At 39.5% G+C, this 25377-nt stretch overlaps 2 protein-coding genes across 2 annotated transcripts in view; one reads left to right on the top strand and one right to left on the bottom strand.

The window, feature by feature from the left end:
- btbd7 (BTB (POZ) domain containing 7) overlaps nt 1–15422 on the top strand; it is a 37835-nt gene extending 22413 nt beyond the window's left edge. Inside the window, exons 5-12 of the mRNA XM_058090732.1 lie at nt 5726–5934; nt 7761–7836; nt 9887–10047; nt 10140–10283; nt 10370–10559; nt 10697–10875; nt 12237–12638; nt 12858–15422. Of these exons, the coding sequence (XP_057946715.1) occupies nt 5726–5934; nt 7761–7836; nt 9887–10047; nt 10140–10283; nt 10370–10559; nt 10697–10875; nt 12237–12638; nt 12858–13613 (2117 nt within the window). The 3' untranslated portion in view covers nt 13614–15422. The remainder of the gene's footprint in view (nt 1–5725; nt 5935–7760; nt 7837–9886; nt 10048–10139; nt 10284–10369; nt 10560–10696; nt 10876–12236; nt 12639–12857) is intronic.
- A 1258-nt stretch (nt 15423–16680) lies between these two features.
- LOC131140373 (putative E3 ubiquitin-protein ligase UBR7) lies at nt 16681–24754 on the bottom strand. The gene is made up of 11 exons (XM_058090740.1): nt 24541–24754; nt 24209–24342; nt 21945–22005; nt 21701–21796; nt 21557–21610; nt 21379–21484; nt 21197–21309; nt 19032–19220; nt 18808–18964; nt 18680–18741; nt 16681–17121 (listed from the first exon to the last, which is right to left on the bottom strand). The coding sequence occupies exons 1-11, from the start codon at nt 24658–24660 to the stop codon at nt 17038–17040; spliced, it is 1176 nt and encodes a 391-aa protein (XP_057946723.1). The 5' UTR covers nt 24661–24754; the 3' UTR covers nt 16681–17037.
- Between the last annotated feature and the right edge of the window lie 623 nt (nt 24755–25377).

Raw genomic sequence — 25377 nt, 5'->3', positions numbered from 1 at the left:
ACGGAAAGAATTGAACAGGGATGGAATATTCCTTTAACCAATCCGATTGAGGTATCTTGTACCCGCTCAAACGGAAAGTTCTTCTTCGTGGTGTTTTTCTTCTTCTGTTGTTTATTGGCGGTTGGCAAGCAGCTTTCGTATGCATTAGCGCCATCTGTGGAACAGAATCTAAACCCTTCTATACTTTATTCACAAGTCCAGTTTTATTAAAAAAGAAAATATATATCTATATAAAACATGTCCTGAGTTTAATTATAAAATATTAGCAAGATTGAATTTGATCTTTTTTCCTGTTTAAATTTATCCCGGGTGCGTTCTTTCAGCGCATGCTCAGATATGACGTAACACGCAGATCCAGACGTTCTTCACTTTTAAAAATGGAGGCCAGCAATCGGCACTGGACTAAGCAAAGTTGGTTTTTGATTCAAACTAAATTTCAAGACTGGACAGACGAAAAACTGGCAATACGGAGTTATTCCAACAAGTGAAAGAATAACTCGGGGGAAGCCGGTATCACGTGATGTTGATGTTTACGTTTTACTGGGCATGCCCTATTGACTATTCTGGTTGATTTTCACACGGCGCATGTAGACAAGAGATTGGAATATTCCTTTCTATGGATACCATTGTTTCCCGAAAGGTCATTGGGAAAGAGAAAAAGTGGTGATGTAAAAACGTGGCTACTGTGGAGTGTCTGTGGTGTAAAGACTAGCATAGCAATGTAATATTGGTGTAGGTGTGGCAACACCTACCTTGTTCCTCCGATAGACTTATTGATGCACGTGTGAGCTCGTGGTGACATTTTGTAACGTTTATGGTTAGTAGTGTGCCACAAGATTTTTCCAATATAAAAAAACGTGCCGTGACTCAAAAAAGGTTGAAAATCACTGATCTAATCTAATATGTCTACTTGAATTTGATACTTGAATTTATTATGTTATTGCATTTGGGCATCCGGGCTAAGCAGTAAAAGTGTATTCAACCTGTCACATGTTGTCATCTTTTGGTCCAAAATAAGCCACTATGTATATTGTTATTCAAGTTGTCATATTATAGAAGTTTGAATGTAGCACAGCTGGAACGGCGTCTATGGAGATGTGCTGATTTCGCCTTTCTTCCCTTTCTTTTTTTCTCCCCCTCTGCCAAAAGATGTCATAATGACAAATATCAGTACGGCCAGTTCACATAAAATCAAATTTGGGCTCTTGGACCAGACTGGAGAAGCTGAAGGTTTCAGTAGTCATCAGGTGTCTTCAAGAGCCGCCCGCAAAGAGGTTTATTTCAGGATCTGGACAAGGAGAATATCCTCTCATCCGTCACACTGTCACCACCATCCCGCGCTACTCAATGTCACGCATGTGTTGAAAACCCATGGAGGTGTTTTCTGCAGCAGCTGAGGGCCGTCATCTGTCTTTATTTATCCTCCAGACACGGATCCCTTTACGAGAGTGCCATTCCGCCCAGCTATCAACCAATATTAAAAGCCTTATTAATTTTTCAAGTGCCCATGCAGAGAGGGCCAATGTGGTTTTTCGGGCGCTGTGTGGTACCGCTCTTCGGTTTTGCACTTGTGGTTGCGGCCTGCTTCATTTTAAGTGGCATTGCTCACGCTTTGATTTACATCCACGGGCAATATTTTGTCCGGCAGACGCTGAACTGCTTCTGCGTGAGGGCTACCAACCGTGGAAAAAAAAAATCATATTAGATATAATGTTGATTCTTATCATCGGAATAAAAGCTCTGTGTTTTATAGATGGGGAAGCTGCTGTGAATGCCAATGGAGTTAATGCGGAGCAAAGCCGTTGGCTGGAAGTGTTTACTTTTCTGCATGTGTGGCTGCTTTACAGCAAGCGGAGGCTAATGATGCACATAGCTGGGGAAAGACAGACGGCACAGAGAAGATTGTCAAACACTGCGACACAGCTGGCGGGAAAAAACTGGAGTAGTCATTTGGTTTGGTTTTATAACCCAACTCAAAAGGCAAAGCTTTTTCTTTTTTTTTTTTGCTTTGCTTTTTCTCGACTATTCTGAGTTGCCCGCTTCCTCTTAAGCCCGAATCCCAATTCTACCCCACAGCCCTTCCACTTTTGTCTTACCCCTTCCCCGACCTTTTAAAACCTAGGACCGGTAAGAAATGGGACACCACTTGATTCTCGTTTCATCACCACCCTTCACCGCTTGCTGCCTGAGACATAGGCAGATGAGATGATAAAATAGACCATAATATATATTTCCTACCATACAGTAAGGTGCATACATTTCTACATTTTGAACATCTTTTTTTTTAATAAGCGACACACATTTTTCCAAACTGTGACATTTATTGCAAAACAGCAACTCTAATAGCAGCGCACAACCAGCACTGGAAAAACAATTTATAAAAATAGAAAATAAATAAAAGCTAAATAAAAAATAAAATATTTTATATAACCAGGTAGAAAACCCATTGAGATCGAGATCTCTTTTGCAAGGGTGACCTGGCCGAGAGGTCAGCGCACATGTAAATACAGTAAACCTCGGATATATCGGACTCGGATATATCGGAAATTCGCTCACAACGGACAGATAAAAAAGAACCAATTTTTCTGTAATGCATTTCCAATAAAAATTAATTGCATATATCAGATTTTTTTATAACGGATTTCGTTTATTTCGGACAAAATCTCCAGTCCCGTTCCAATGCATTTCCATTAAATTTCCCTCGCATATATCGGATGGCCGCATCGTGGCGCTCCGATTCGCCGAATCGTGACAGGCCGCTATACGACGTCATTTGCAGCGTTTGCAGCGTTGCCTGCGCGTCCAGGCACATTGGAAACATAGTCAAGGAAGTGCCTTTTTATAACGGATAAAATCCGATTTACGCATATACCGGATATAAATCCGATATATGCGTAAAACGGACATTTTCCGGTATACGCATATAACGGATTTCGCTTATATCGGACAAAACCAGTGGGAACAATTGAATCCGATATATCCGAGGTTTACTGTACATATTACAATAATGCAAGATTCATTTTTAATTCATTCATTCATTTAATTAATAAACAGACAATACATAGAAATAAAAAGCTGACGGTAAAATGCTAAAGTGACTCATGAAAACAATTCAAACAAAACAAAACAAAAAATATATATATACCGTATTTTCCTGACTATAAGTCGCACTTTTTTTCATAGGTTGGCTGTTCCTGCGACTTATACTCCAGAGCGACTTATAAATAAAAAAGTGTTTATGTTACATAAACACTGGACACCTTTTCTGTTCATGTTTATTTTTTGTGTAGCTGAATAACCATTGTGTTAGCATATCTTACACCTATTCAGCCTGTTCTCTATTCTTTTATTATTGTTAGAACTTGCCTTCCATGATGACGTAATGTCTGTTTTGGTTAAAAAATGCGACTTATACTCCAGTGCGACTTATGTATGTTTTTTTTCTAACTATATATGCATTTTTGGCCTTGTGCGACTTATACTCCAAAGCGACTTATAGTCCAGAAAATACGGTATATATTTAACATGATATAATTAAAAACAAAGTGGTAAAAATATATATATGGACCGGAAATAACAATATATCAAACTGTATAAACATCAGTAAATGTACAAACCTTATAAAGGATTATTTCAAGGTTTAAGAACCTTGCTATGTTCTCTCTCAGATTCTTTTGTAAGAAAGTTTTCTTGTTGCATTTGGCTTTTCCGTATTGGGATTGCAGCTTTGGAATGGTGCTGGAGTGTTTGATGTAGCAGAAGGCTGACTTCAGTTGGCTCAGCATCTCTCAGCGTGAAGCATACGTGTGATTCATGGGCTAGAACCATTAGGGTAGCTCATTTTATATACAATAATTAGCTTAGTATTAGTAAAGATCCTTACATGTATTTACATTTTATATGTTTCTTTTCTTCCAAAAACATGCTAGGTTAATTGGCGACTCCAAATTGTCCATAGGTATGAATGTGAGTGTGAATGGTTGTTTGTCTATATGTGCCCTGTGATTGGCTGGCGACCAGTCCAGGGTGTACCCCGCCTCTCGCCTGAAGACAGCTGGGATAGGCTCCAGCACCCCCCGTGACCCTCGTGAGGAAAAAGCGGTAGAAAATGAATGAATGTTTCTTTTGAGGGGTGGCACGGCGGACGAGTGGTTAGCGCGCAGACCTCACAGCTAGGAGACCAGGGTCCAATTCCACCCTCGGCCATCTCTGTGTGGAGTTTGCATGTTCTCCCCGTGCATGCGTGGGTTTTCTCCGGGTACTCCGGTTTCCTCCCACATTCCAAAAACATGCTAGGTTAATTAGCGAGTCCAAATTGTCCATAGGTATGAATGTGAGTGTGAATGATTGTTTGTCTATATGTGCCCTGTGATTGGCTGGCGACCAGTCCAGGGTGTACCCCACCTCTCGCCTGAAGACAGCTGGGATAGGCTCCAGCTCCCCCGCGACCCTCGTGAGGAAAAGCGGTAGAAAATGAATGAATGAATGTTTCTTTTGAGGGGTGGCATGGCGGGCGAGTGGCTAGCACGTAGACCTCACAGCTAGGAGACCAGGGTTCAATTCCACTCTCTGCCATCTCTGTGTGGAGTTTGCATGTTCTCCCCGTGCATGCATGGGTTTCCACCGGGTACTCCGGTTTTCTCCCACATTCCAAAAAAAACATGCTAGGTTAATTAGCGACTCCAAATTGTCCATAGGTATGAATGTGATTGTGAATGGTTGTTTGTCTATATGTGCCCTGTGATTGGCTGGCGACCAGTCTAGGGTGTACCCCGCCTCTCGCCTGAAGACAGCTGGGATAGGCTCCAGCACCCCCTGCGACCCTCGTGAGGATAAGCGGTAGAAAATGAATGAATGTTTTTTTCGACACCACTTTGGTTCCCGTCTGCGCAAAACCTAAGAATAAGACCTGGAGTCATGCTAAATAGCTTTCATTTAAGGTTTTGTACGATTACAACATTCTTATGTGTTATTTGCCTACACATTGATCACTGCGCGATCCAAAACTTATCCCTTTCCAAAGTCAATGTTTCCAATTTCCTCAAGTGTCAGCGGCGGTGGAAAATTCCACGTCATCCCATAACTGTTACCCCAGCGCTCTTCTGATTGGATGCCAGTCATAGAAGCTACTTGGTTATGTCATCAGTGAGAAAGTAAGAATGACTAATAACGAAATAACGATATGGTGGACACAACATAAACAGAAACGGGAACTGAAAGGAAGAAAATACACTGGAAACCCCCCCCACCCAAACACTCCACACTTAATTTTCCGAAAGTGGAAGAATTAGATGAAGATGAAGAATTAACATTCAGAGGGTGTTGGTTGATTCGTAATTTTTAATCTGCGCACACTTTTGTGTGTACACCTTGGCATAGGCGCCCGTGTTTATTCATCACGTGTAAGATGAGCCCCCCCCAAAAAAACAACATGAAGCTATCAAAGGAATTTCCGTGGGTCGGTAGTAGCGGAGTTAAACTGCCTGCCCGCTGTTCTGGTATGTGCTCTGATTTCAGAAACACCGTGAGGAGGATGTGGAGGTTAGTTGAAAGAGACTCCCTGGTTGTGTGTGGATGTAAGGGGGGGGGGGTACAAATGTGTGAATAGCTTCTTGGTTTCAAACGTTTACGACCTGAAACGCTTCAAGATGATTGCAGAAAAACTGATAGAATGATTTATCTCACTGTCTCACTCTTCTCTCGTCGTCGTCGTCTCCCCCAAAAGGCTGCGAGGACATTATCGTGGAAAGCCTGTCCCTCGATTCACTGGTGCCCATCCTCAAGTGGAGCTCCCAACCTTACGGCTCCAAGTGGGTGCACAGGCAGGCCATGCACTTCCTCTGCGAGGAGTTCAGTCAGGTTGTCACCTCAGATGTTCTCTACGAGCTCGGCAAGGAACACCTTCTCAACGCAATCCAGTCTGACTACCTTCAGGTGAGCAAACGCTGGTGATCTGTTTTTGTTTTTTTTTGAAGCCGTGGTGGTGGGCTGCATAGGGGGCGGACTGCTACTGATACATACGGTATAGCATCTATAAAATCTAACTGGTAAACTTTGCAACTACTATACCAAATACTAATGATAAGTGTTTCACATACAGTTTCAAAGTGTACAGGTCATCAATATATTTCGTACAGGGGCGTCACTAGGTTCTGAGGACAGAGGGGGGCTTAGCCCCCTGGAGATGCACAGGATATGAATGAATGTAGTAGATATTTTAAAAAAATCCAAAAACCAAATAAGGAACAAGAAGCGGGATATAATTTTCCCACTTTTGTACAGATTTAGTAGAGATACTCAATTGTTTTAGGCCACCATTAAATGTACACACAATCTACACTGCAAAACCGCTGTTCAATCTCTGCAACCATTCTGTCCAGTGGACAGTCATCAATTACATAATAATCATTATTATATTATTAATTAGCCTATTATTATTATTACTATTATCATTATTCTTCTTCTGATTATTACTAGTAGTAGGCTAGTAATAGCCTGCTTATTGGCTTGCTTATTAGACTGCCTTTGCCCTATTAAATAAAATTTGTTAGATTTTTTTTTTGTAAAAATAAAATAAAATCAATAAAAATATCAAAAAAAATTGTAAAAAAAATCTAAATTTTTTAAAAAATCAATAAAAAATATAAAATGCCCCCCTACAAACGCCACTGACCATAGCTACCATAGATATTTCAGCTATAGTGCTAACATTCCAGTCATTATTATTATCATCATTATTCTTCTTCTGATTATTACTACTATTATTAGTAGTAGTCTGCTTTTGCCCTGTTATATGAAATTTATCAGCGATTTTTTTTTTGTTAAAAATAAAAATCAATAAAAAATAATGAAAATAACAAATATTTTTTTCATAAAAAAAAAAAATATATATATATATATATATATATATATATAATGCCCTCCTAAAAACGCCACTGACCATAGCTACCATAGATATGTCAGCTATAGTGCTAACAACATTCCAGTCATTATTATTACTCATTATTCTTCTTCTGATTATTACTACTACTATTAGTCGTCGCCTGCTTTTACCCTGTTATATGAAATTTATCAGAGATTTTTTTGTAAAAAAAATAAAATAAAAATCAATAAAAAAATACTAAAAATAACAAATATTTTTTCAATAAAAATAAAAAATATCAAATTATTTAGGGGGGCTTAAGAACATTTTAGGGGGGCTTCAGCCCCTGATAAAGCATATATGGCCATTCAAGCACTGGATTACTTAACATTGTTTTTAATGGGAAAAAAACTAATTTGGCATATTGTGTGGCATATTTTATTTTACTGTATCGTGAGGATAAGCGGCAGAAAATGAATGACTGTATCGGAAACCCTGATGTCCTCAAATAGCATCTCCGGCAATCAGGAAGCCTCTTCCTCCCCAACACCGTTTATAGTGCGGCATTCCCAAAGGAAAAAAAGCTTGAAACCCAGAAGCTGAGCTGTCATCGGTGCTGCCAAACTACTTAGGCCTCCGGCCAGACTCTTGAGGTGAAATGTTGTAATCCAACTACGCAAACAAGCCAACCAGACTTGAACCTTCGCTGGAACACTGTCCCAACATGCTGCATTGTCACCTTATCCTCATTTAACAGCTTGTTTTTTTTTTTTTTCCTGACAGTAGCTGACCTTCTCCTCCTGATAATTATGTTGTGTCTTCCTGCCCCCCCTCCTCCTTCTCCTTCTCCTTCTACTCCCCTCTTCCTCCTCTCCCCTTGCTCTTTTCTCATTTGCAGGCCAGCGAGCAGGACATTCTCAAGTATGTTGTTAAGTGGGGCGAGCAGCAGCTTATTAAGAGGATGGCAGACAGGGGTAAGATAATACACTATAATTATTCTCTGAGCACAGCCCCCAATGATTCTGAGGACATTTCACACTTATCACGGCCTCTAAAATGTATTTCAAAGTAAATCAAACAGAGCCAATGATTCTGTATGAAAAAAACAGACCTCTGCCATTGCCATTTTAGTCCCCTTAGTTTACACAGCACAGAATAGCAAAGATGTGTGTCCATGTCTTATATAAGGATTGTTGATGATGGGCAAAATCCCCCCAGCCCCCAAAACAGCAGTTTTTCTAAAAAATATCACATACTTGTGATGTTTTTGGTAGCCATTTTATTTGTATTTCTTAGTCTTTGGGATGAAAATGCTTGTTTTTGTCACATTTTAGTCAGTTCATTTCTAATCAGTGTTTCCGTCAATGGCGAGGATAACAAGATAATTTTGTTGATTAAGCTTTTTTTTTTTCATGACGAAAATAAGACTGTGACGAGCTAAACGTGCCTCTTTGATGGCTAAAATGTGACGAGTTGTGAGTTTTCATTGACGAGACTGGACGATAATGTTTATTATTTATTAGCACTCTGTTAACTGGTTAGTTAGACTAAGATAATGTTATGGTCATTAGCACTGTGCTAACCGGTTAGCTAGACTAAGATAATGTTACGGTCATTAGCACTGTGTTAACCGGTTAGTTAGACTAAGATAATGTTATGGTCATTAGCACTGTGTAAACCGGTTAGCTATACGAAGCTAATGTTATGGTCATTAGCACTGTGTTAACCGGTTAGTTAGATTAAGACAACGTTACGGTCATTAGCACTGTGTTAACCGGTTAGCTAGACTTAGATAATGTTACGGTCATTAGCACTGTGTTAACCGGTTAGTTGGACTAAGATAATGTTATTGTCATTAGCACTGTGCTAACCGGTTAGTTAGACTAAGATAATGTTATGGTCATTAGCACTGTGTTAACCGGTTAATTAGACTACATTAATGTTATGGTCATTAGCACTGTGTTAACCGGTTAGTTGGACTAAGATAATGTTATTGTCATTAGCACTGTGCTAACCGGTTAGTTAGACTAAGATAATGTTATGGTCATTAGCACTGTGTTAACCGGTTAGTTGGACTAAGATAATGTTATTGTCATTAGCACTGTGCTAACCGGTTAGTTAGACTAAGATAATGTTATGGTCATTAGCACTGTGTTAACCGGTTAGTTAGACTAAGATAATGTTATGGTCATTAGCACTGTGTTAACCGGTTAATTAGACTACATTAATGTTATGGTCATTAGCACTGTGTTAACCGGTTAGTTAGACTAAGATAATGTTATGGTCATTAGCACAGTGCTAACCGGTTAATTAGACTAAGATAATGTTATGGTCATTAGCACCGTGTTAAACGGTTAGTTAGACTAAGATAATGTTACGGTCATTAGCACTGTGCTAACCGGTTAGTTAGACTAAGATAATGTTACGGTCATTGGCAATGTGTTAACCGGTTAATCAGACTAAGATAATGTTATGGTCATTAGCACTATGTTAACCGGTTAGTTAGACTAAGATAATGTTATGGTCATTAGCACTGTGTTAACCGGTTAGTTAGATTAAGACAACTTTACGGTCATTGGCACTGTGTTAACCGGTTAGTTAGACTAAGATAATGTTACGGTCATTGGCAATGTGTTAACCGGTTAATTAGACTAAGATAATGTTATGGTCATTAGCACTATGTTAACCGGTTAATTAGACTAAGATAATGTTATGGTCATTAGCACTGTGTTAACCGGTTAATTAGACTAAGATAATGTTATGGTCATTAGCACTGTGTTAACCGGTTAATTAGACTAAGATAATGTTATGGTCATTAGCACTGTGTTAACCGGTTAGTTAGACTAAGATAATGTTATGGTCATTAGCACCGTGTTAACCGGTTAATTAGACTAAGATAATGTTATGGTCATTAGCACTGTGTTAACCGGTTAGTTAGACTAAGATAATGTTATGGTCATTAGCACCGTGTTAACCGGTTAATTAGACTAAGATAACGTTTTCCTCTTCATATCGCTGCTACAGAGCCCAATCTGCTGAGCGGCACTGCCCACAGCGTTAACAAGCGAGGAGTAAAGAGGAGAGACCTGGACCCGGAGGAGCTCAAGGAGATCCTGTCCCCGCTCCTGCCCTTCATTCGAACTGAGCACATACTACCCCCGCACAGCGACGTCCTCTCTGACGCAGTGAGACCCCCCTGTCCCGCCTGGTTATGGTCATGTCTCGGTGTTCTTCCCACATTAAACACGGATCCCATGCCCGGTTCTCTCGTCCACAGCTCAAGAGAGGTTTGATAAGCACGCCTCCATCAGATATGCTCCCCATAGCCGAGGGCGGGAAAGCCAACGCTTGGTTGAGACAGAAGAACGCCGGCATCTACGTGCGACCTCGTCTTTTCTCTCCTTACGTAGAGGAGGCAAAGGTAAGACTCACAAGCATGCACGTTGTCAATCAAGTGCGAGACAAGTTCTCACCTAATTCACCGTCTACTTCCTGTTTGCCCCGTAGTCGGTGCTGGATGAAATGATGGTGGAGCAGACCGATCTGGTGCGCCTGCGACTCGTCCGCATGTCCAACGTCCCCGACACGCTCTACATGGTCAACAACGCCGTGCCGCAGTGCTGTCACATGGTCAACCACCAGCAAATGTCCGTGAACTCGGCCGCCGCCCCATCGGTAGTGGCCAATGAAATCCCAGGTTTGTAAATATTCACTTTGAAGTCAAACCAAGCGGTGAGGCTTCATTCCCTCCGCTGCCTTCTCAAGTCGGATTTAATTTTATGTTTATGCATATGAATTATTATTATTATGATGATTATTGTGTGTGTCTTCCAGTGCCGCAGCTCTCAGTGGTGAAGGAGATGATCCGCAGGCTTCAGGAACTGAGACACACGGAGCAGGTGCAGAGAGCGTACGCCCTCAACTGCGGCGAGGGCGCCACCGTCAGCTACGAGCTCCAGTTGCGAGTTCTTCGGGAATTCGGTCTGGCAGACGGAGCCACGGAGCTACTACAGGTGCGGAGAAAAGCAGGACTGGAAACTTTTCTTATGTTTTTATCTTTTTAGTCCTATTTTATGTTCTTAGTCTTCAGCTTTTAACTCCGGTGTTTTGTTTTTATCTTTTTAGTCCTATTTTATGCTCTCAGTCTTCAGCTTTTAACTCCAGTGTATTGTTTTTATCTTTTTAGTCCCATTTTATGCTCTTAGTCTTCAGCTTTTAACTCCGGTGTTTTGTTTTTATCTTTTTAGTCCTATTTTATGCTCTCAGTCTTCAGCTTTTAACTCCAGTGTTTTGTTTTTATCTTTTTAGTCCTATTTTATGCTCTCAGTCTTCAGCTTTTAACTCCAGTGTTTTGTTTTTATCTTTTTAGTCCTATTTTTTGCTCTTAGTCTTCAGCTTTTAACTCCGGTGTTTTGTTTTTATCTTTTTAGTCCTATTTTTTGCTCTTAGTCTTCAGCTTTTAACTCCGGTGTTTTGTTTTTATCTTTTTAGTCCTATTTTTTGCTCTTAGTCTTCAGCTTTTAACTCCGGTGTTTTGTTTTTATCTTTTTAGTCCTATTTTTTGCTCTTAGTCTTCAGCTTTTAACTCCGGTGTTTTGTTTTTATCTTTTTAGTCCTATTTTTTGCTCTTAGTCTTCAGCTTTTAACTCCGGTGTTTTGTTTTTATCTTTTTAGTCCTATTTTATGCTCTCAGTCTTCAGCTTTTAACTCCAGTGTTATGTTTTTATCTTTTTAGTCCTATTTTATGCTCTGAGTCTTCAGCTTTTAACTCCAGTGTTTTGTTTTTATCTTTTTAGTCCTATTTTATGCTCTTAGTCTTCAGCTTTTAACTCCAGTGTTTTGTTTTTATATTTTTAGTCCTATTTTATGCTCTTAGTCTTCAGCTTTTAACTCCGGTGTTTTGTTTTTATCTTTTTAGTCCTATTTTTTGCTCTTAGTCTTCAGCTTTTAACTCTGGTGTTTTGTTTTTATCTTTTTAGTCCTATTTTATGCTCTCAGTCTTCAGCTTTTAACTCTGGTGTTTTGTTTTTATCTTTTTAGTCCTATTTTATGCTCTTGGTCTTCGGCTTTTAACTCCAGTGTTTTGTTTTTATCTTTTTTTTGTTCTTAGTCTTCAGCTTTTAACTCCAGTGTTAAAAGTGGGTCCCTTCGACCCGGCCGGCTGGGGGTTCCTCCCTTTAATGTGGGGGTTCGCCCGTCTGTCGGAGTCGGGGGGCCCGGGTGCTGGTCCCCCGATGGCACGGTCTGCGGCTCCATGTCTTTGCAGGAAAAGTGCTATACAAATAAAGTTGATTTGATTTTGATTTGTTCCCAAGTTGGTTGAAAACGCCACAGTAGATAAAAAATGTTTCTGTTTTGTCTCTCATCTCTTCAGAACCCGTATAAGTTCTTTCCTGACGAGCGATTCGGAGACGAGAGTCCAATTCTGGCTCTCCGCCAGGTGGGTCGATGTCGCGTAAACAGCAGCCCGGCCATGGACAGCATGTTCGCAGAGATGGAAGGAGTAGCGGGCTTCCACCCTCCTCTCCCTCCTCCGCCTCCCCCGTACCACCCCCCGGCTACACCCAGCCACGCTGGGCACCTCAAAGGCACCTGGCGACCCCGCGTTCCCATGCCCACGCCCACCCGCTCCTTCTCCTACCCTTGCAACCGCACCCTCAGTCAGCGTCCCGCAGCGGCCAAGCACGGCGCCGCCGACTACGCCTCCGTGCCCAGACCCCAGCCCCCGGACTGCACCAACACGCAAGCGATGGGTTTGCTTTCAGAACAGCAAGCGGTGAGTGTGTCTGATTCCCGACTTTGTGTCCCGCCTTGCCGGGGTTCCTTATTCAGTGTAGAAAATCAGGGACGCTCCGACTTGGGAATGTTGACTTCTGATTAGATTTCTAAACTGAAACTAAAGTCGCACGGTGGTTGGGAACCCCAGCTTTCGTTTCTTCAGTTGTTTGTGTTTGGTCCCTGAAGGCCACTTTCATACGTTTGGTCTTTATTTCAGATGGGCATGGAGCCGGTCATGAGGGAGTTCATGCCCGACATCGCACTCGGCGTCTCCGTCATGTCCCTGAGGGAACAGCACATGGCCGAGATGGACAGGGAAAGCCCTCACAGCCCCATGGCTCCCTCGGGGCGTCACCCGCCCCACGGGCCCTGCCCCTCCGTCCGCCACAGCCACGGCCACGCTCCTGGACACGGGCACTCCTGCAAGAGACACGCCCCTGAACCCAAACTGGAGGCGCAAGCGGAATTCCCCGACCTGTACGATTTCTCCTGTCGTCCTTCATCTCCGTCCTCCACGCATCCTTTGCCCACATTTGCGGGCCCAGACATTTACAGCCACAGCTGCGCCCCCTCCGCACCCTTCACCCCCACCTATATCACCGACTCTCAGTCCCAGGTTCGAACTGGGCCGGACCCGCTACGACTGGATGTCCTCGGTATGACCTCTGGAGTCAACCCCTCGGGGGTCCAGCCTCGCATGGGGCACATGCCGAGGGGGCGTTCAAACGAAACGGACCTGACTCACGGCTTAGGACATCTGCGCTCACCCAGCGGGAACATGGACGCCTACGAGGACAGACTAGCTGCACCCAGAGACCCTCCTCCGGAGGAGATGGTCATCGGTGTGGAGTCACCCTCGGGCCCGGGTCCGCTTCAAGCCCAGCCCCGCAGGAACAGTGTCAACGAGGACATCACCAGAGACCGGAGGTCACCCAGCAAGCCTGACTACCCTTACAAAAAATCAGCACTTTAACCCGAGTCGAGGACCAGCAACTGAGATTCTAAAAAGGGAACGACTGACTGCCTGTTGTATTGAATGGTCAAGCACTAAGTGTGTGTTTGTGTGTGTGTGTGTGTGTGTGTGTGTGCGTTGAAGAGAAGCTGAAGGTAAGAAAAGGTGATCAGTGGTTGCTATTTATAGGCGGCGTCCTTTTTTGTTCCTACCTCTGCCACACGACTCCATCCAATCACCCATCGACGCAGTCCGAAAAATGGTCACGCGGTTCCATGCGAGCGCCGTGTCGATCCCGTGCAGGTCGCAACATTCGATGTAGCCGAGTCGTGTCAAACAAAGACCGCGTTTCGTGTCGCCTGATGATAACAATCTCCATTCACAAAAAGGCCACGCCATCTACGAGAGACATATGTAAATATGCCCGCCTTTTTTTTTTGTTTCCTGTAGCATCCGACCATACTAGTTGTGGCTCTTGCACACAAAAAGTCGAAATCCGAAATCGGGATCGGGATTGGATCTCATTTTCTTCCCCCCCATCAAGTCCGACAACTGACAGGTTTAAGCGATCAGAGCACAACCTGGCGTTTCCTGTATAGTTTGACACGGACGCCATGGCAACCAACGTGCTGTTATCAAACCCGAGTAGTTATTGTGGGCGTCGGGGGGGGGGGGGCGTCACACGTGTAAAAGTGTACTGTGCTCACTCTGTACATATCACCGGAAAGGAAGCACGCCGTTCTCCTCATCCAATAGCGTCGTTTTTTTTGTTTTTTTTTCTTCAAAATCTTAAAGCCTTAACTCGGAATATTCCATTTTCAGATACTTTTTTTTGCTTCATTGCTCTATGATGTCATTTCTATCGCAAAAAAAAAAAAACCTCGTCGATTTGCTCAATTGACTGTTTGTTTGGAGTCGGCGTTGATTCAGTTGTAGCTCCAGAACCATGCAAGACCCCGCCCCCAACCACGACTGAGAGCCTGTTAGCGCCAGCCCCTAGCTTCCACGCCAATAGCACGACTCTCGCATTGTAAAGGGAAAAAGGAAGAAAAGCAGTTTTGCGTTGATTTGGAAAGAATGTACATAAACGAAGATCAGCTTTGTCCCGATTTCAACTTCGGAATCACGTTTTTTTAATGGTGGTTGTGTTCTTTTTTTTGTCCTGTCATGAAATCTTTATTTGCTGCGTTTGAGGCAGTTTGCTCGCTATTGTTAGTGGCGTAAATTTTTCATTTTTTGTTTCGATTTCTCTATCGTACAAGAGGAATGTGAAGGGAATCTGAATAACAAAGATCATTTTCCCAACCCTTGTGTAGCTTGTATCACCGGGGAAAAAAAAAACACAAAAAAAAAAATTCTGATTCCTGGTGTTCCTGTTGTGTAGTTAACTTTCCCAGCGCGGCATTCCGTTGAATAACAGCGGTTGCTACGCTTGTCACCGTAGAGAGGACAGTGCCTTCCCCGCCCGCCTGCAGCTGGGTTTTTATTGGAGACTCCGATGTCTATGCAAGCTCTTTTCTACCATCTTACCAGCCTGCATCTGATACTTGTAGCTCCTTTTTCTGTGTACATAGATGTTATTTAGCACCTTTGTTTTTTTTTTTTGGAAAAGACTCATCCGATATGTTTTGATTTCTTAGTTTTGGATTCTAGCAGGTACGTCGTACTTGTATGGTGTCTTAGGAATCAATGTTTGTAGACTGATACGTTGCATTTAGTTTCACCGAATCTATTTTTCTACTGGCGCCTCAAAAAAAAAAAAAAAAGGTGCACAACAGTGGTCGTCTTTGGCATCCTCAAAAATAAACTGGTTTGATATTATGAATTAAATTGATGGTGATTTGGTTTTGTTGCGCGTACGCTCACGCAATGACCTAGTTAGTTAGTAGTCAACAAATCCCCCAAAAGAGGTCGATATCCACTGTCAGGGAGTGTAAAGTCATGTTTATGGTATTATTTTTCTCTATTATTTACTTTGACATAATGGAATCTACAGAGATGCTTACTATGACGGTATTGGGGTCATTTATCATTCTTCCTTAATTGGCAATAAAATACATCAAAATGTCATACGGAAGCACATGCAGTACCGCTGCATCCTGAAGGGGTCAGGCGTGTAGGAGCTGGAAGGTGCTTGTCACTGCTGTTCTTCCAAAAAGTCGGCGTTTTGGGGTTTGTTTTTGTTTGGACTGCAGCAGTACTAGTTCATTTATTTATTTATTTTCTCCTGCTTATCCTCACGAGAATCACGGGGGAAAAATGCGACTTATGTAACAAACACTTTTTTCATTTAAAACTCGCTCCGGAGTATAAATTGCACAAGGCCAAAATGCATAATTAGGTAGAAAAAAACATACATAAGTCGCAATGGAGTATAAGTCGCACAAGGACAAAAATGCATAATTAGGAAGAAAAAAACATACATAAGTTGCACTGGAGTATAAGTCGCACAAGGCCAAAAATGCATAATTAGGAAGAAAAAAGCATACATAAGTTGCACTGGACTATAAGTCGCACAAGGCCAAAAATGCATAATTAGGTAGAAAAAAAACATACACAAGTTGCACTGGACTATAAGTCGCACAAGGCCAAAAATGCATAATTAGGTAGAAAAAAAACATACACAAGTCGCACTGGAGTATAAGACGCACAAGGACAAAAATGCATAATTAGGTAGAAAAAAACATACATAAGTCTCACTGGAGTATAAGTTGCACAAAGCCCAAAATGCATAATTAGGTAGAAAAAGTTAATTTTTTGGACTATAAGTCGCTCCGGAGTATAAGTCGCACAAGGCCAAAAATGCATAATTGGGTAGAAAAAAAACATACATAAGTCGCTCTGGAGTATAAGTCGCAGGAACGGCCAACCTATGAAAAAAAACTGCAACTTTAGTCCGGATAATACGTTAATAAAATATCTAAATACCAATATTACATGACTTAAACTAAACTCGAAGCCACTTGTACTGTTGAAGGTGAGATAATTCAGTGTATAAAACACACTTTTTGCATAAATAAACGTAAACAATATGTAAGAACGGTACATTTAATACGCTGTGTGTTCATCAGCCACATCAAATAAAGAGTCTCTGAGGGAAATAGTTGCCATTAGTCTTTACTGTATCTTTCTCTCCATGTAAACATTAAAGCAGCATCAGGAGTCCTTAACAGACAAACAAACTTGGTCACAAACGCTCATGCATAAAATAGCTACTAGTCACAACTGTTTTTTTTTTTTATTCATCTTCAAGGATAAGGCATCTTTAACAGAAACATACACCACAAATGTGATTGTGATGCTTTTCACTATTTCTTCTAACTTCATTGGTTGCAGCATAAACACCCCTTTTTTATTGGGTGGGGGTGGGAAGGAAGGTGACAAATTCACACTTTTAGTCCAAGCACCACACGGCGGCGGCAGCATCGATGTGTCACCCATTTGGTTACTGGTACCCTGTGTTGATTCTGCGTCTTTTTCTAGCTTGTAGCTCCTCAAAAAGCTGATGTACAGCTTCAGGGGTCACCACCTGAGAGAGGGACGCAATAAATGGGTCAGCAAAGGAACATATGATATCTTTATATATTTTATGATATTTATGTACATATCCTCCGAGTTCAGCCTCTCAGATGTGAATAAGCAAAACAAGATAACCACACACAACAGCTTTGCTGTAATTGCTGTGAAAGAGTGATGGATATTTTTTTTGGGGGGGGGGGGGGACTATATATTTTACACCTAATAGTCCACCTGGAATTATTATATCTGTAAAAGTGTCATGCAATCTGCTATATGTGCACTTTGAGATCCTTTATTTAATGTAAAGAGCATTATAAATTACATTTTTATTATTATTATTTATAATAATATATAATAAATAAAAATATTATTTATATATATAAATAATTTCGTAATTTTTTATTAATTTTTTTTACAAAAAAACTTTCATACAATAGAGCAAAAGCAGGCTAATAAGCAATCAACAAGCAGGCTAATCTTAGCCTGTTAGTAGTACTAATAATCAGAAGAAGAATAATGATGATAGTAATAATAATAGGCTAATTAATAATATAATGATTATTATATAATTGATCACTGTCCAATGGTTGCAGAGCTAAAATAAAATATGCCATAAAAAAAAATTCCATTAAAAACAATGTTAAGTAATCCAGTGCATGAATGGCCATATATGCTTTATCAGGGGCTGAAGCCCCCCTAAAATGTTCTTAAGTCCCGCTAAATAATTTAATTCATTTTTTATTTTTGTTAAAAAATATATTTGATATTTTTATTATTTTTTTAATTGATTTTTATTTTTTTTTACAAAAAAAATATCTGACAAATTTCATATAACAGGGCAAAAGCAGGCTACTACTAATAGTAGTAGTAATAATCAGAAGAAGAATAATGATAGTAATAATAATGACTGGAATGTTGTTAGCACTATAGCTGACATATCTATGGTAGCTATGGTCAGTGGCGTTTTTAGGGTTTTTTTTATATTTTTTATCGATTTTTTTTTTTTACAAAAAATTATTTGATATTTTTTATTTATTTTATTTTTACAAAAAACAATCTAACAAATTTCATATAATAGGGCAAAAAGCAGCCTACTAGTAGTACTAGTAATAATCAGAAGAATAATGATAGTAATAATAATAGGCTAATTAATAATAATGATTTTTATGTTATTGATGAATGGTTGTAGAGATTGAACAGCGGTTTTGCAGTGCAGATTGTGTGTACATTTAATGGTGGACTAAAACAATTGAGTATCTCTACTAAATCTGTACAAAAGTGGGAAAGTTATATCCCGTTTTTTTGGGATATTTTGATTTTTTTTTTATTATTTTGAATTATTTTTTTGAATGTCTACTACATTGATTCATATCCTGTGCATCCTACCTACTTACCTGTCCTCAGAACTTAGTGACACCCCTGTTAACCAATCCTGTTAAAATTGGTTTATTTATTGGTTTATTCCATTTCCATCATTGTCTACTGGGGAGAAATTGATGCTAAATGTAAACAAATCAAATCTAGTATACAAAGTATACTAGATTTATAGATTTATATATAAAGTATACCTTTTTTTCAGTAGCACACTGGTGCAAAAATGCTGTGATTGCAGTTGTCAGCTCTTTGTAGCCTAAAAAAGACAAAAAGTACAATTAATTATTGCAGAACCATTCCAAAATATCTATTTAGTACTCACCATAAATGAACTCTAGTTGTTGTACTCTGGTCATTGAACTCGTCACAGCCATAAGCGGGTGTTGCCCGAATGGCTCATCCAAGCCTCTGTTCTCATAGGCTAGAACCGTATCCGATTCGTCCATGAGGAAGTGAACCTGTGCGGCGACGTACGCCCTCTGTGTGCACACACGTAATGAACCGTTGATGATGATGAAGATGATGATGATGATGATGGGGACTCACCTTGCAGCTGGTACAGGTACACAGCTCAGAGCGCCAACTGTAAGGCCAGAACACAGCCCCTCGTCTAGGTCCCTCCATAGTCCCAGACCGGAGATCTTTCAGCTTGCAAGCCGGCGTTTTGCTTTTCCCGGGATCAGCTGTCATTTCATCATGGCTCCGTTTACAAGGAAAGTTTTTGGTTTCTTGTCCCTAAACGCAGGACAGGACAGCACCGAGTTATAGCATAGCATAGCATGACATGACTGGGCGATGAAAAGCAACAGTTTACAGTAATCCGTCGTGTGAAAGTCAAAACCAAAGCAGGACCTGGTGGGGGTCACGTCTTCTCTAATTAGCCAAAAGAAGGGAAAGAAACAGGAGATTAAGGCCTTGCTTTCTGGCTTGTGATGTTACTCTCTGGCGCCATCTAGTGGTAGGAAGGATAACTGCAAAGCAGCCGCCACATCAGACGATAACAACACACTCCAAAAACACGGCATACATTAACTTCCTGGCACTTGAATGCACCATAAACAAGTCTTTCTTATAAACAAGTCAATTATTATTAATTCATTCATTTTCTAACGCTTTTTATTTATTATTTTTTATATAGTTATTTATCATTTTTCCATGAGCTAATGCTGCTAATTTTAGCACAAAAAAAAGATTTGTTTATAGATACTTATGGCGGGGCTGCACGGCGCACGAGTGGTTAGCGTGCAGACATCACAGCTAGGAGACAAGGGTTCAATTCCACCCTCTGCCATCTCTGTGTGGAGTTTGCATGTTCTCCCCGTGCATGCGTGGGTTTTCTCCGGGTTTTTTTTCTTCCCACATTCCAAAAACATGCTAGGTGGCTGGCCACCAGTCCAGGGTGTACCCCGCCTCCCCCCCCAAGACAGCTGGGATAGACTCCAGCACCCTCCTGCGACCCTCGTGAGGATAAGCGATATAAATGAATAATAGATATCAAGGCTGCAAGGTGGATGAGTGGTTTGCACACAGGCCTCGCAGCTTGGAGACCCGAGTTCAATTCCACCCATCTCTGTGTGGAGTTTGCATGTTCTCCCCCTGGTTTTCTCCGGGTACTCCGGTTTCCTCCCACATTCCAAAAACATGCTAGGTTAATTAGCGACTCCAAATTGTCCATAGGTATGAATGTGAGTGTGAATGGTTGTTTGTCTATATGTGCCCTGTGATTGGCTGGCCACCAGTCCAGGGTGTACCCCGCCCCTCTTGCCTGAAGACAGCTGGGATAGGCTCCAGCACCCCCCACGACCCTCGTGAGGATAAGCGGTAGAAAATTAATGAATGAGTGGTTAGTACGCAGGACTCACAGCAAGGAGACCCGTGTTCAATTCCACCCTCGGCCATCTCTGTGTGGAGTTTGCATGTTCTCCCCGTGCATGCGTGGGTTTTCTCCGGGTACTCCGGTTTCCTCCCACATTCCAAAAACATGCTAGGTTAATTAGCGACTCCAAATTGTCCATAGGTATGAATGTGAGTGTGAATGGTTGTTTGTCTATATGTGCCCTGTGATTGGCTGGCCACCAGTCCAGGGTGTACCCCGCCTCTCTTGCCCGAAGACAGCTAGGATAGGCTCCAGCACGAATGAATGAATGAATGAATGATATTCATGGCCAAGATGAATATTTTCTACAATACTCATTTTTGGCCCTTGTGGACTCCTATAGAGAAGCTACACACAATAACCCGCACAGAAAGCTTTCTAGATCTTCCAGCATCTACACCCATCCCAGCAGTATGTCCTCAGATTTCCAAAACTGTCTTCTTTAACTGATACCACCCACATCCTGAGACAAAACAGTACAGTAGAACAGGAAGGAGGGCAAATCTACGCCCATATAAGGAACTCCGGCTTACTGTGACATCACAGTGAGCCAGTGTTAGAAAAAAACTTCTTTCGGGACTCAATTCCAAATGCACAAACCTCATTATCTGAAACTTTGGCACAGTTTAACACGGGAATACAATATTGTAGCAGGTCAGAAAAGCGGGTCTACTTTATACGAAGTACCACAAATAAAGACCTGCTAAGCTAACGTCAAGGAAAAATGAATACACTTAGAATTCCTACGGAAAGTAGAGTACTCTCTTTCCTGAGGACTTCACAGAAGTTGAAATTGTGTTCAAATGACGTTAATTAAAATAATAATAGACCTTACCTCCTGATCTTTGTGCTCAAGGCTGGTGGAAGGTTCCTCATCTCTAATTTTAGTCAAGTCTTGCCGCGTTTCCTCTCCTTTAACGTCACCGTCTTCATCCTTCTGGCGTGAAACTGCAAAAGAAGCATATTAAAAGTTCACAACATACTTTGGTCTCGACGTCGATGAAAAAGGAGGAGTACCTGCAAAGTGGGCGGCATACGTCCACAAGAAAGGAGCCTTGTTCATGCAGGCCTCGCATACCATCTCCTGCAGCTCCTCCGGTTCCTCCACGGTGCAATGTAGATGCTGTGGAAATCACACGTTATCACAAAAAAATATTAGCGAAACATATTAGCGAAAATATAATATTTCCTTTACCCTGGTGTGAAACCAGTCCTCGCAGACGACACATTGAATCATCTCATCGTTGACCTGTGGAGAAATCATCTTGGATTTAATGTGACAAATGTCAAATAATAACAATATTAAATGTGACTTTACATTTACATAATCACGTAATACCTGATCATCCGTGTCGGGATACGGACGATCACATGTGCAGTAGCAGCCGGAGAAGTTGTGACTGTAAAGGTTTTGGATGTTTTCCTTATCTTTGGTCTGCCGGTGCAGGGAGAATAAAAAACGATCAGCTGATATATACAACATTAGGAGCATTTCCAAAGATAATTTTTAAAAAAAGCTATAATGAATTGTATTTTATTTTGATTTATAATCATTGCATGCAGATAATTTTTTTTTAAGTCACCGGAATGAGTTGACATCGGAAATCCCCAAACTTGCCGTTTCCGCAATCACAACGAAAATTTCTGTGGAGCAAATAGCAGGAAGATGAATTTAACAAAGCAGTTCTCCATAGATAGATAAATAAATAACATTTGAAAAATTACTAAAAAATGAATTAAAAAATAAGGGATAAAATACATGTATAAAAAATAATTTAAAAATAAGGGAATGGTACTCTGTAAAATAGTATAATAAAATAAATAAAATAAGGTACAAATAGCAAATACAGTAGAGCAAAAATATGAAAAATATAATAGCAAATCAAGTAAAATATAATGCAAAATCCTCCATCTTAAAAATAAGGGATAAAATACATTAACAAAAATAATTTAAAAAAATAACGGAATGGTACTATGTACAATAGTATAATAAAATAAGGTACAAATAGCAAATACAGTAAAGCAAAAATATCATAGCAAAGCAAGCAAAATATACTGCAAAAACCTCCATCTTGTGCTGTTGTGCAAAGAGATGTTGTACAGCATATACTACATGTACATATTGATGTAGTAACTATATGCAGTATGTACTATGTGCATGTGTAGTATAGTACCTTTTGGTATACAATTCAAATATATCATTGAAAATTTCTGTAGAGCCAATAGCAGGAAGATGAATTTAACAAAGCAGTTCTCGATAGATAGATAAATAAATAAATTAAATAAATTTATAAAAAAAATATTTAAAAATAAGGGATAAAATATACATATTTTTAAATAATTTAGAAAATAAGGGATAAAATAGATTTATAAAAAATAATTTAAAAAATAAGGGAATTGTACTATGTAAAATAGCATAGTAAAATAAAATAAGGTACAAATAGCAAATACAGTAAAGAGCAAAAATATCAAAAATATCATAGCAAAGCAAGCAAAATAACAGTAAATAAAACAGTAAGTACAACAAAGCAGTTCTCAATAGATAGATAAATAAATAAATTAAATAAAAATAATTTTAAAAATAAGGGAATGGTACTATTTAAAAATATATTGTAAAATAAAATAAGGTACAAATAGCAAATACAGTACAGCAAAAATATCATAGCAAAGCAAGCAAAATATAATGCAAAAATCTCCATTTCGTGCAAAAAAATGCTGTACAGCATATACATGTACATATTGATGTAGTTATTATATGCAGTATGTACTATGTGCATGTGTAGTATATAGTACCTTTTGGTATACAATTCAAAGATATCATTGAAAATTTCAGGAAGATGGGTTTAACAAAGCAGTTCTCGATAAATAGATAAATAAATAAATTAAATAAATTTATAAAAAAAAATTAAAAAAAATAAGGGATAAAATAAATTTATAAAAAATAATTAAAAAAAATAAGGGAATTGTACTATGTAAAATATTATAGTAAAAATAAAATAAATAGAATAAGGTACAAATAGCAAATACAGTAAAGAGCAAAAATATCATAGCAAAGCAAGCAAAATAACTGTAAATAAAACAGTAAGTAAAAATATTTTTTTAAATAAGGGAATGGTACTATTTAAAAATATATAGTAAAATAAAATAAAATAAGGTACAAATAGAAAATACAGTACAGCAAAAATATCATAGCAAAGCAAGCAAAATATAATGCAAAAATCTCCATTTCGTGCAAAAAAATGCTGTACAGCATATACATGTACATATTGATGTAGTTATTATATGCAGTATGTACTATGTGCATGTGTAGTATATAGTACCTTTTGGTATACAATTCAAAGATATCATTGAAAATTTCAGGAAGATGGGTTTAACAAAGCAGTTCTCGATAAATAGATAAATAAATAAATTAAATAAATTTATTTAAAAAAATTAAAAAAAATAAGGGATAAAATAAATTTATAAAAAATAATTAAAAAAAATAAGGGAATTGTACTATGTAAAATATTATAGTAAAAATAAAATAAATAGAATAAGGTACAAATAGCAAATACAGTAAAGAGCAAAATTATCATAGCAAAGCAAGCAAAATAACTGTAAATAAAACAGTAAGTAAAAATATTTTTTTAAATAAGGGAATGGTACTATTTAAAAATATATAGTAAAATAAAATAAAATAAGGTACAAATAGAAAATACAGTACAGCAAAAATATCATAGCAAAGCAAGCAAAATATAATGCAAAAATCTCCATTTCGTGCAAAAAAATGCTGTACAGCATATACATGTATATATTGATGTAGTTATTATATGCAGTATGTACTATGTGCATGTGTAGTATATAGTACCTTTTGGTATACAATTCAAAGATATCATGGCCATCATGGCACTTATTGGCACAAGCCAGACAAACACCAGCAGGCTCTGCAGCATTGGGGGTGCATGTGTTGCATGCAAACACAGCCTGCCTCTTCACGTAGCCCTGCAACAACAAAGATGGAATAAACACACCAAGATCCATTCACATCAAACTAATTGATACTACATACAGTATCGTTTCACTATCAGATGTATAGATATATATATATATTTATTTTTTTTTTAGATTGACTTGCTTGGACAATACATTGGTGGATGCACATTCCTTTGCTTGGCTGGGAGACAAAGGGCATGTTCTTACCCGGGAATAAGAGCAGTTTTCTGGGTCACTTCCGGCCAGCACGCACAAAATGTTCTCAAGATCCTCCTCGTTTGCAAGCAAGTCATCAAGCTTGGGCTCCATTGTGTTTGTTTCTGCCATAGTGGGAATGAAAACCGACGTTAAACGCGACCGCAATACAGTAGTTTGCGTAAAACAATGTTATATTTCCGGGCGGGAGTTTGGAGCCAATACCACTCAGCGGAAGTGACATCACGGTATCGGTGTTCGAAACAATTATATTTGTTTTACGTTAATATGTTTTAAATTTGGCAGGAATAGCATGTACAGTTTAAACAATGTCTGTTTTTAATTTACTTTATAGCAGTGGTTTTTAATAATTATTTATGACCGGGGAATCAGTTGCAAAATTAGCCCAACAGAGGGCGCTACTGCTACTTGCTAGTTAGCTTGTCAACATTGGCATTGCAGTAGAAATAGACTCGGTTAGGACAGTCTTGTGTACAATACAAAGTATTTTTGTTACAGTTAATGTAAAAACAAGTGATTTACATGTGAATTATTACCATTATTCAGTTGTAATTTAGCCATAATGGACATCATCTGTATTGCTTTAATGTGGGTCTCAACAATTGCTACAGTTGTTACGTATGGCTAAACATTGCTGTATGTGTAAGCTAATGTAAGCTATTTATGTGACGCCTTTACTTTGGTACCCCTCCACACACAGGATGTGCTGTTATTTTGAAGGCCGGAAGTGTGTGTGTTTTTTCGTCACTCGTATCTTCACTCATTTCTAACAAGCTACCTAAACACGGCCTTCAAAATAACAGCACATCCTTACCAAAGTAAGGGCGT

Source organism: Doryrhamphus excisus, chromosome 13 (genome assembly GCF_030265055.1).
Source record: "Doryrhamphus excisus isolate RoL2022-K1 chromosome 13, RoL_Dexc_1.0, whole genome shotgun sequence".
In the NCBI taxonomy this organism is placed as follows: Eukaryota; Metazoa; Chordata; class Actinopteri; order Syngnathiformes; family Syngnathidae; genus Doryrhamphus; species Doryrhamphus excisus.
This window is presented reverse-complemented; position numbering and strand designations above follow the sequence as displayed.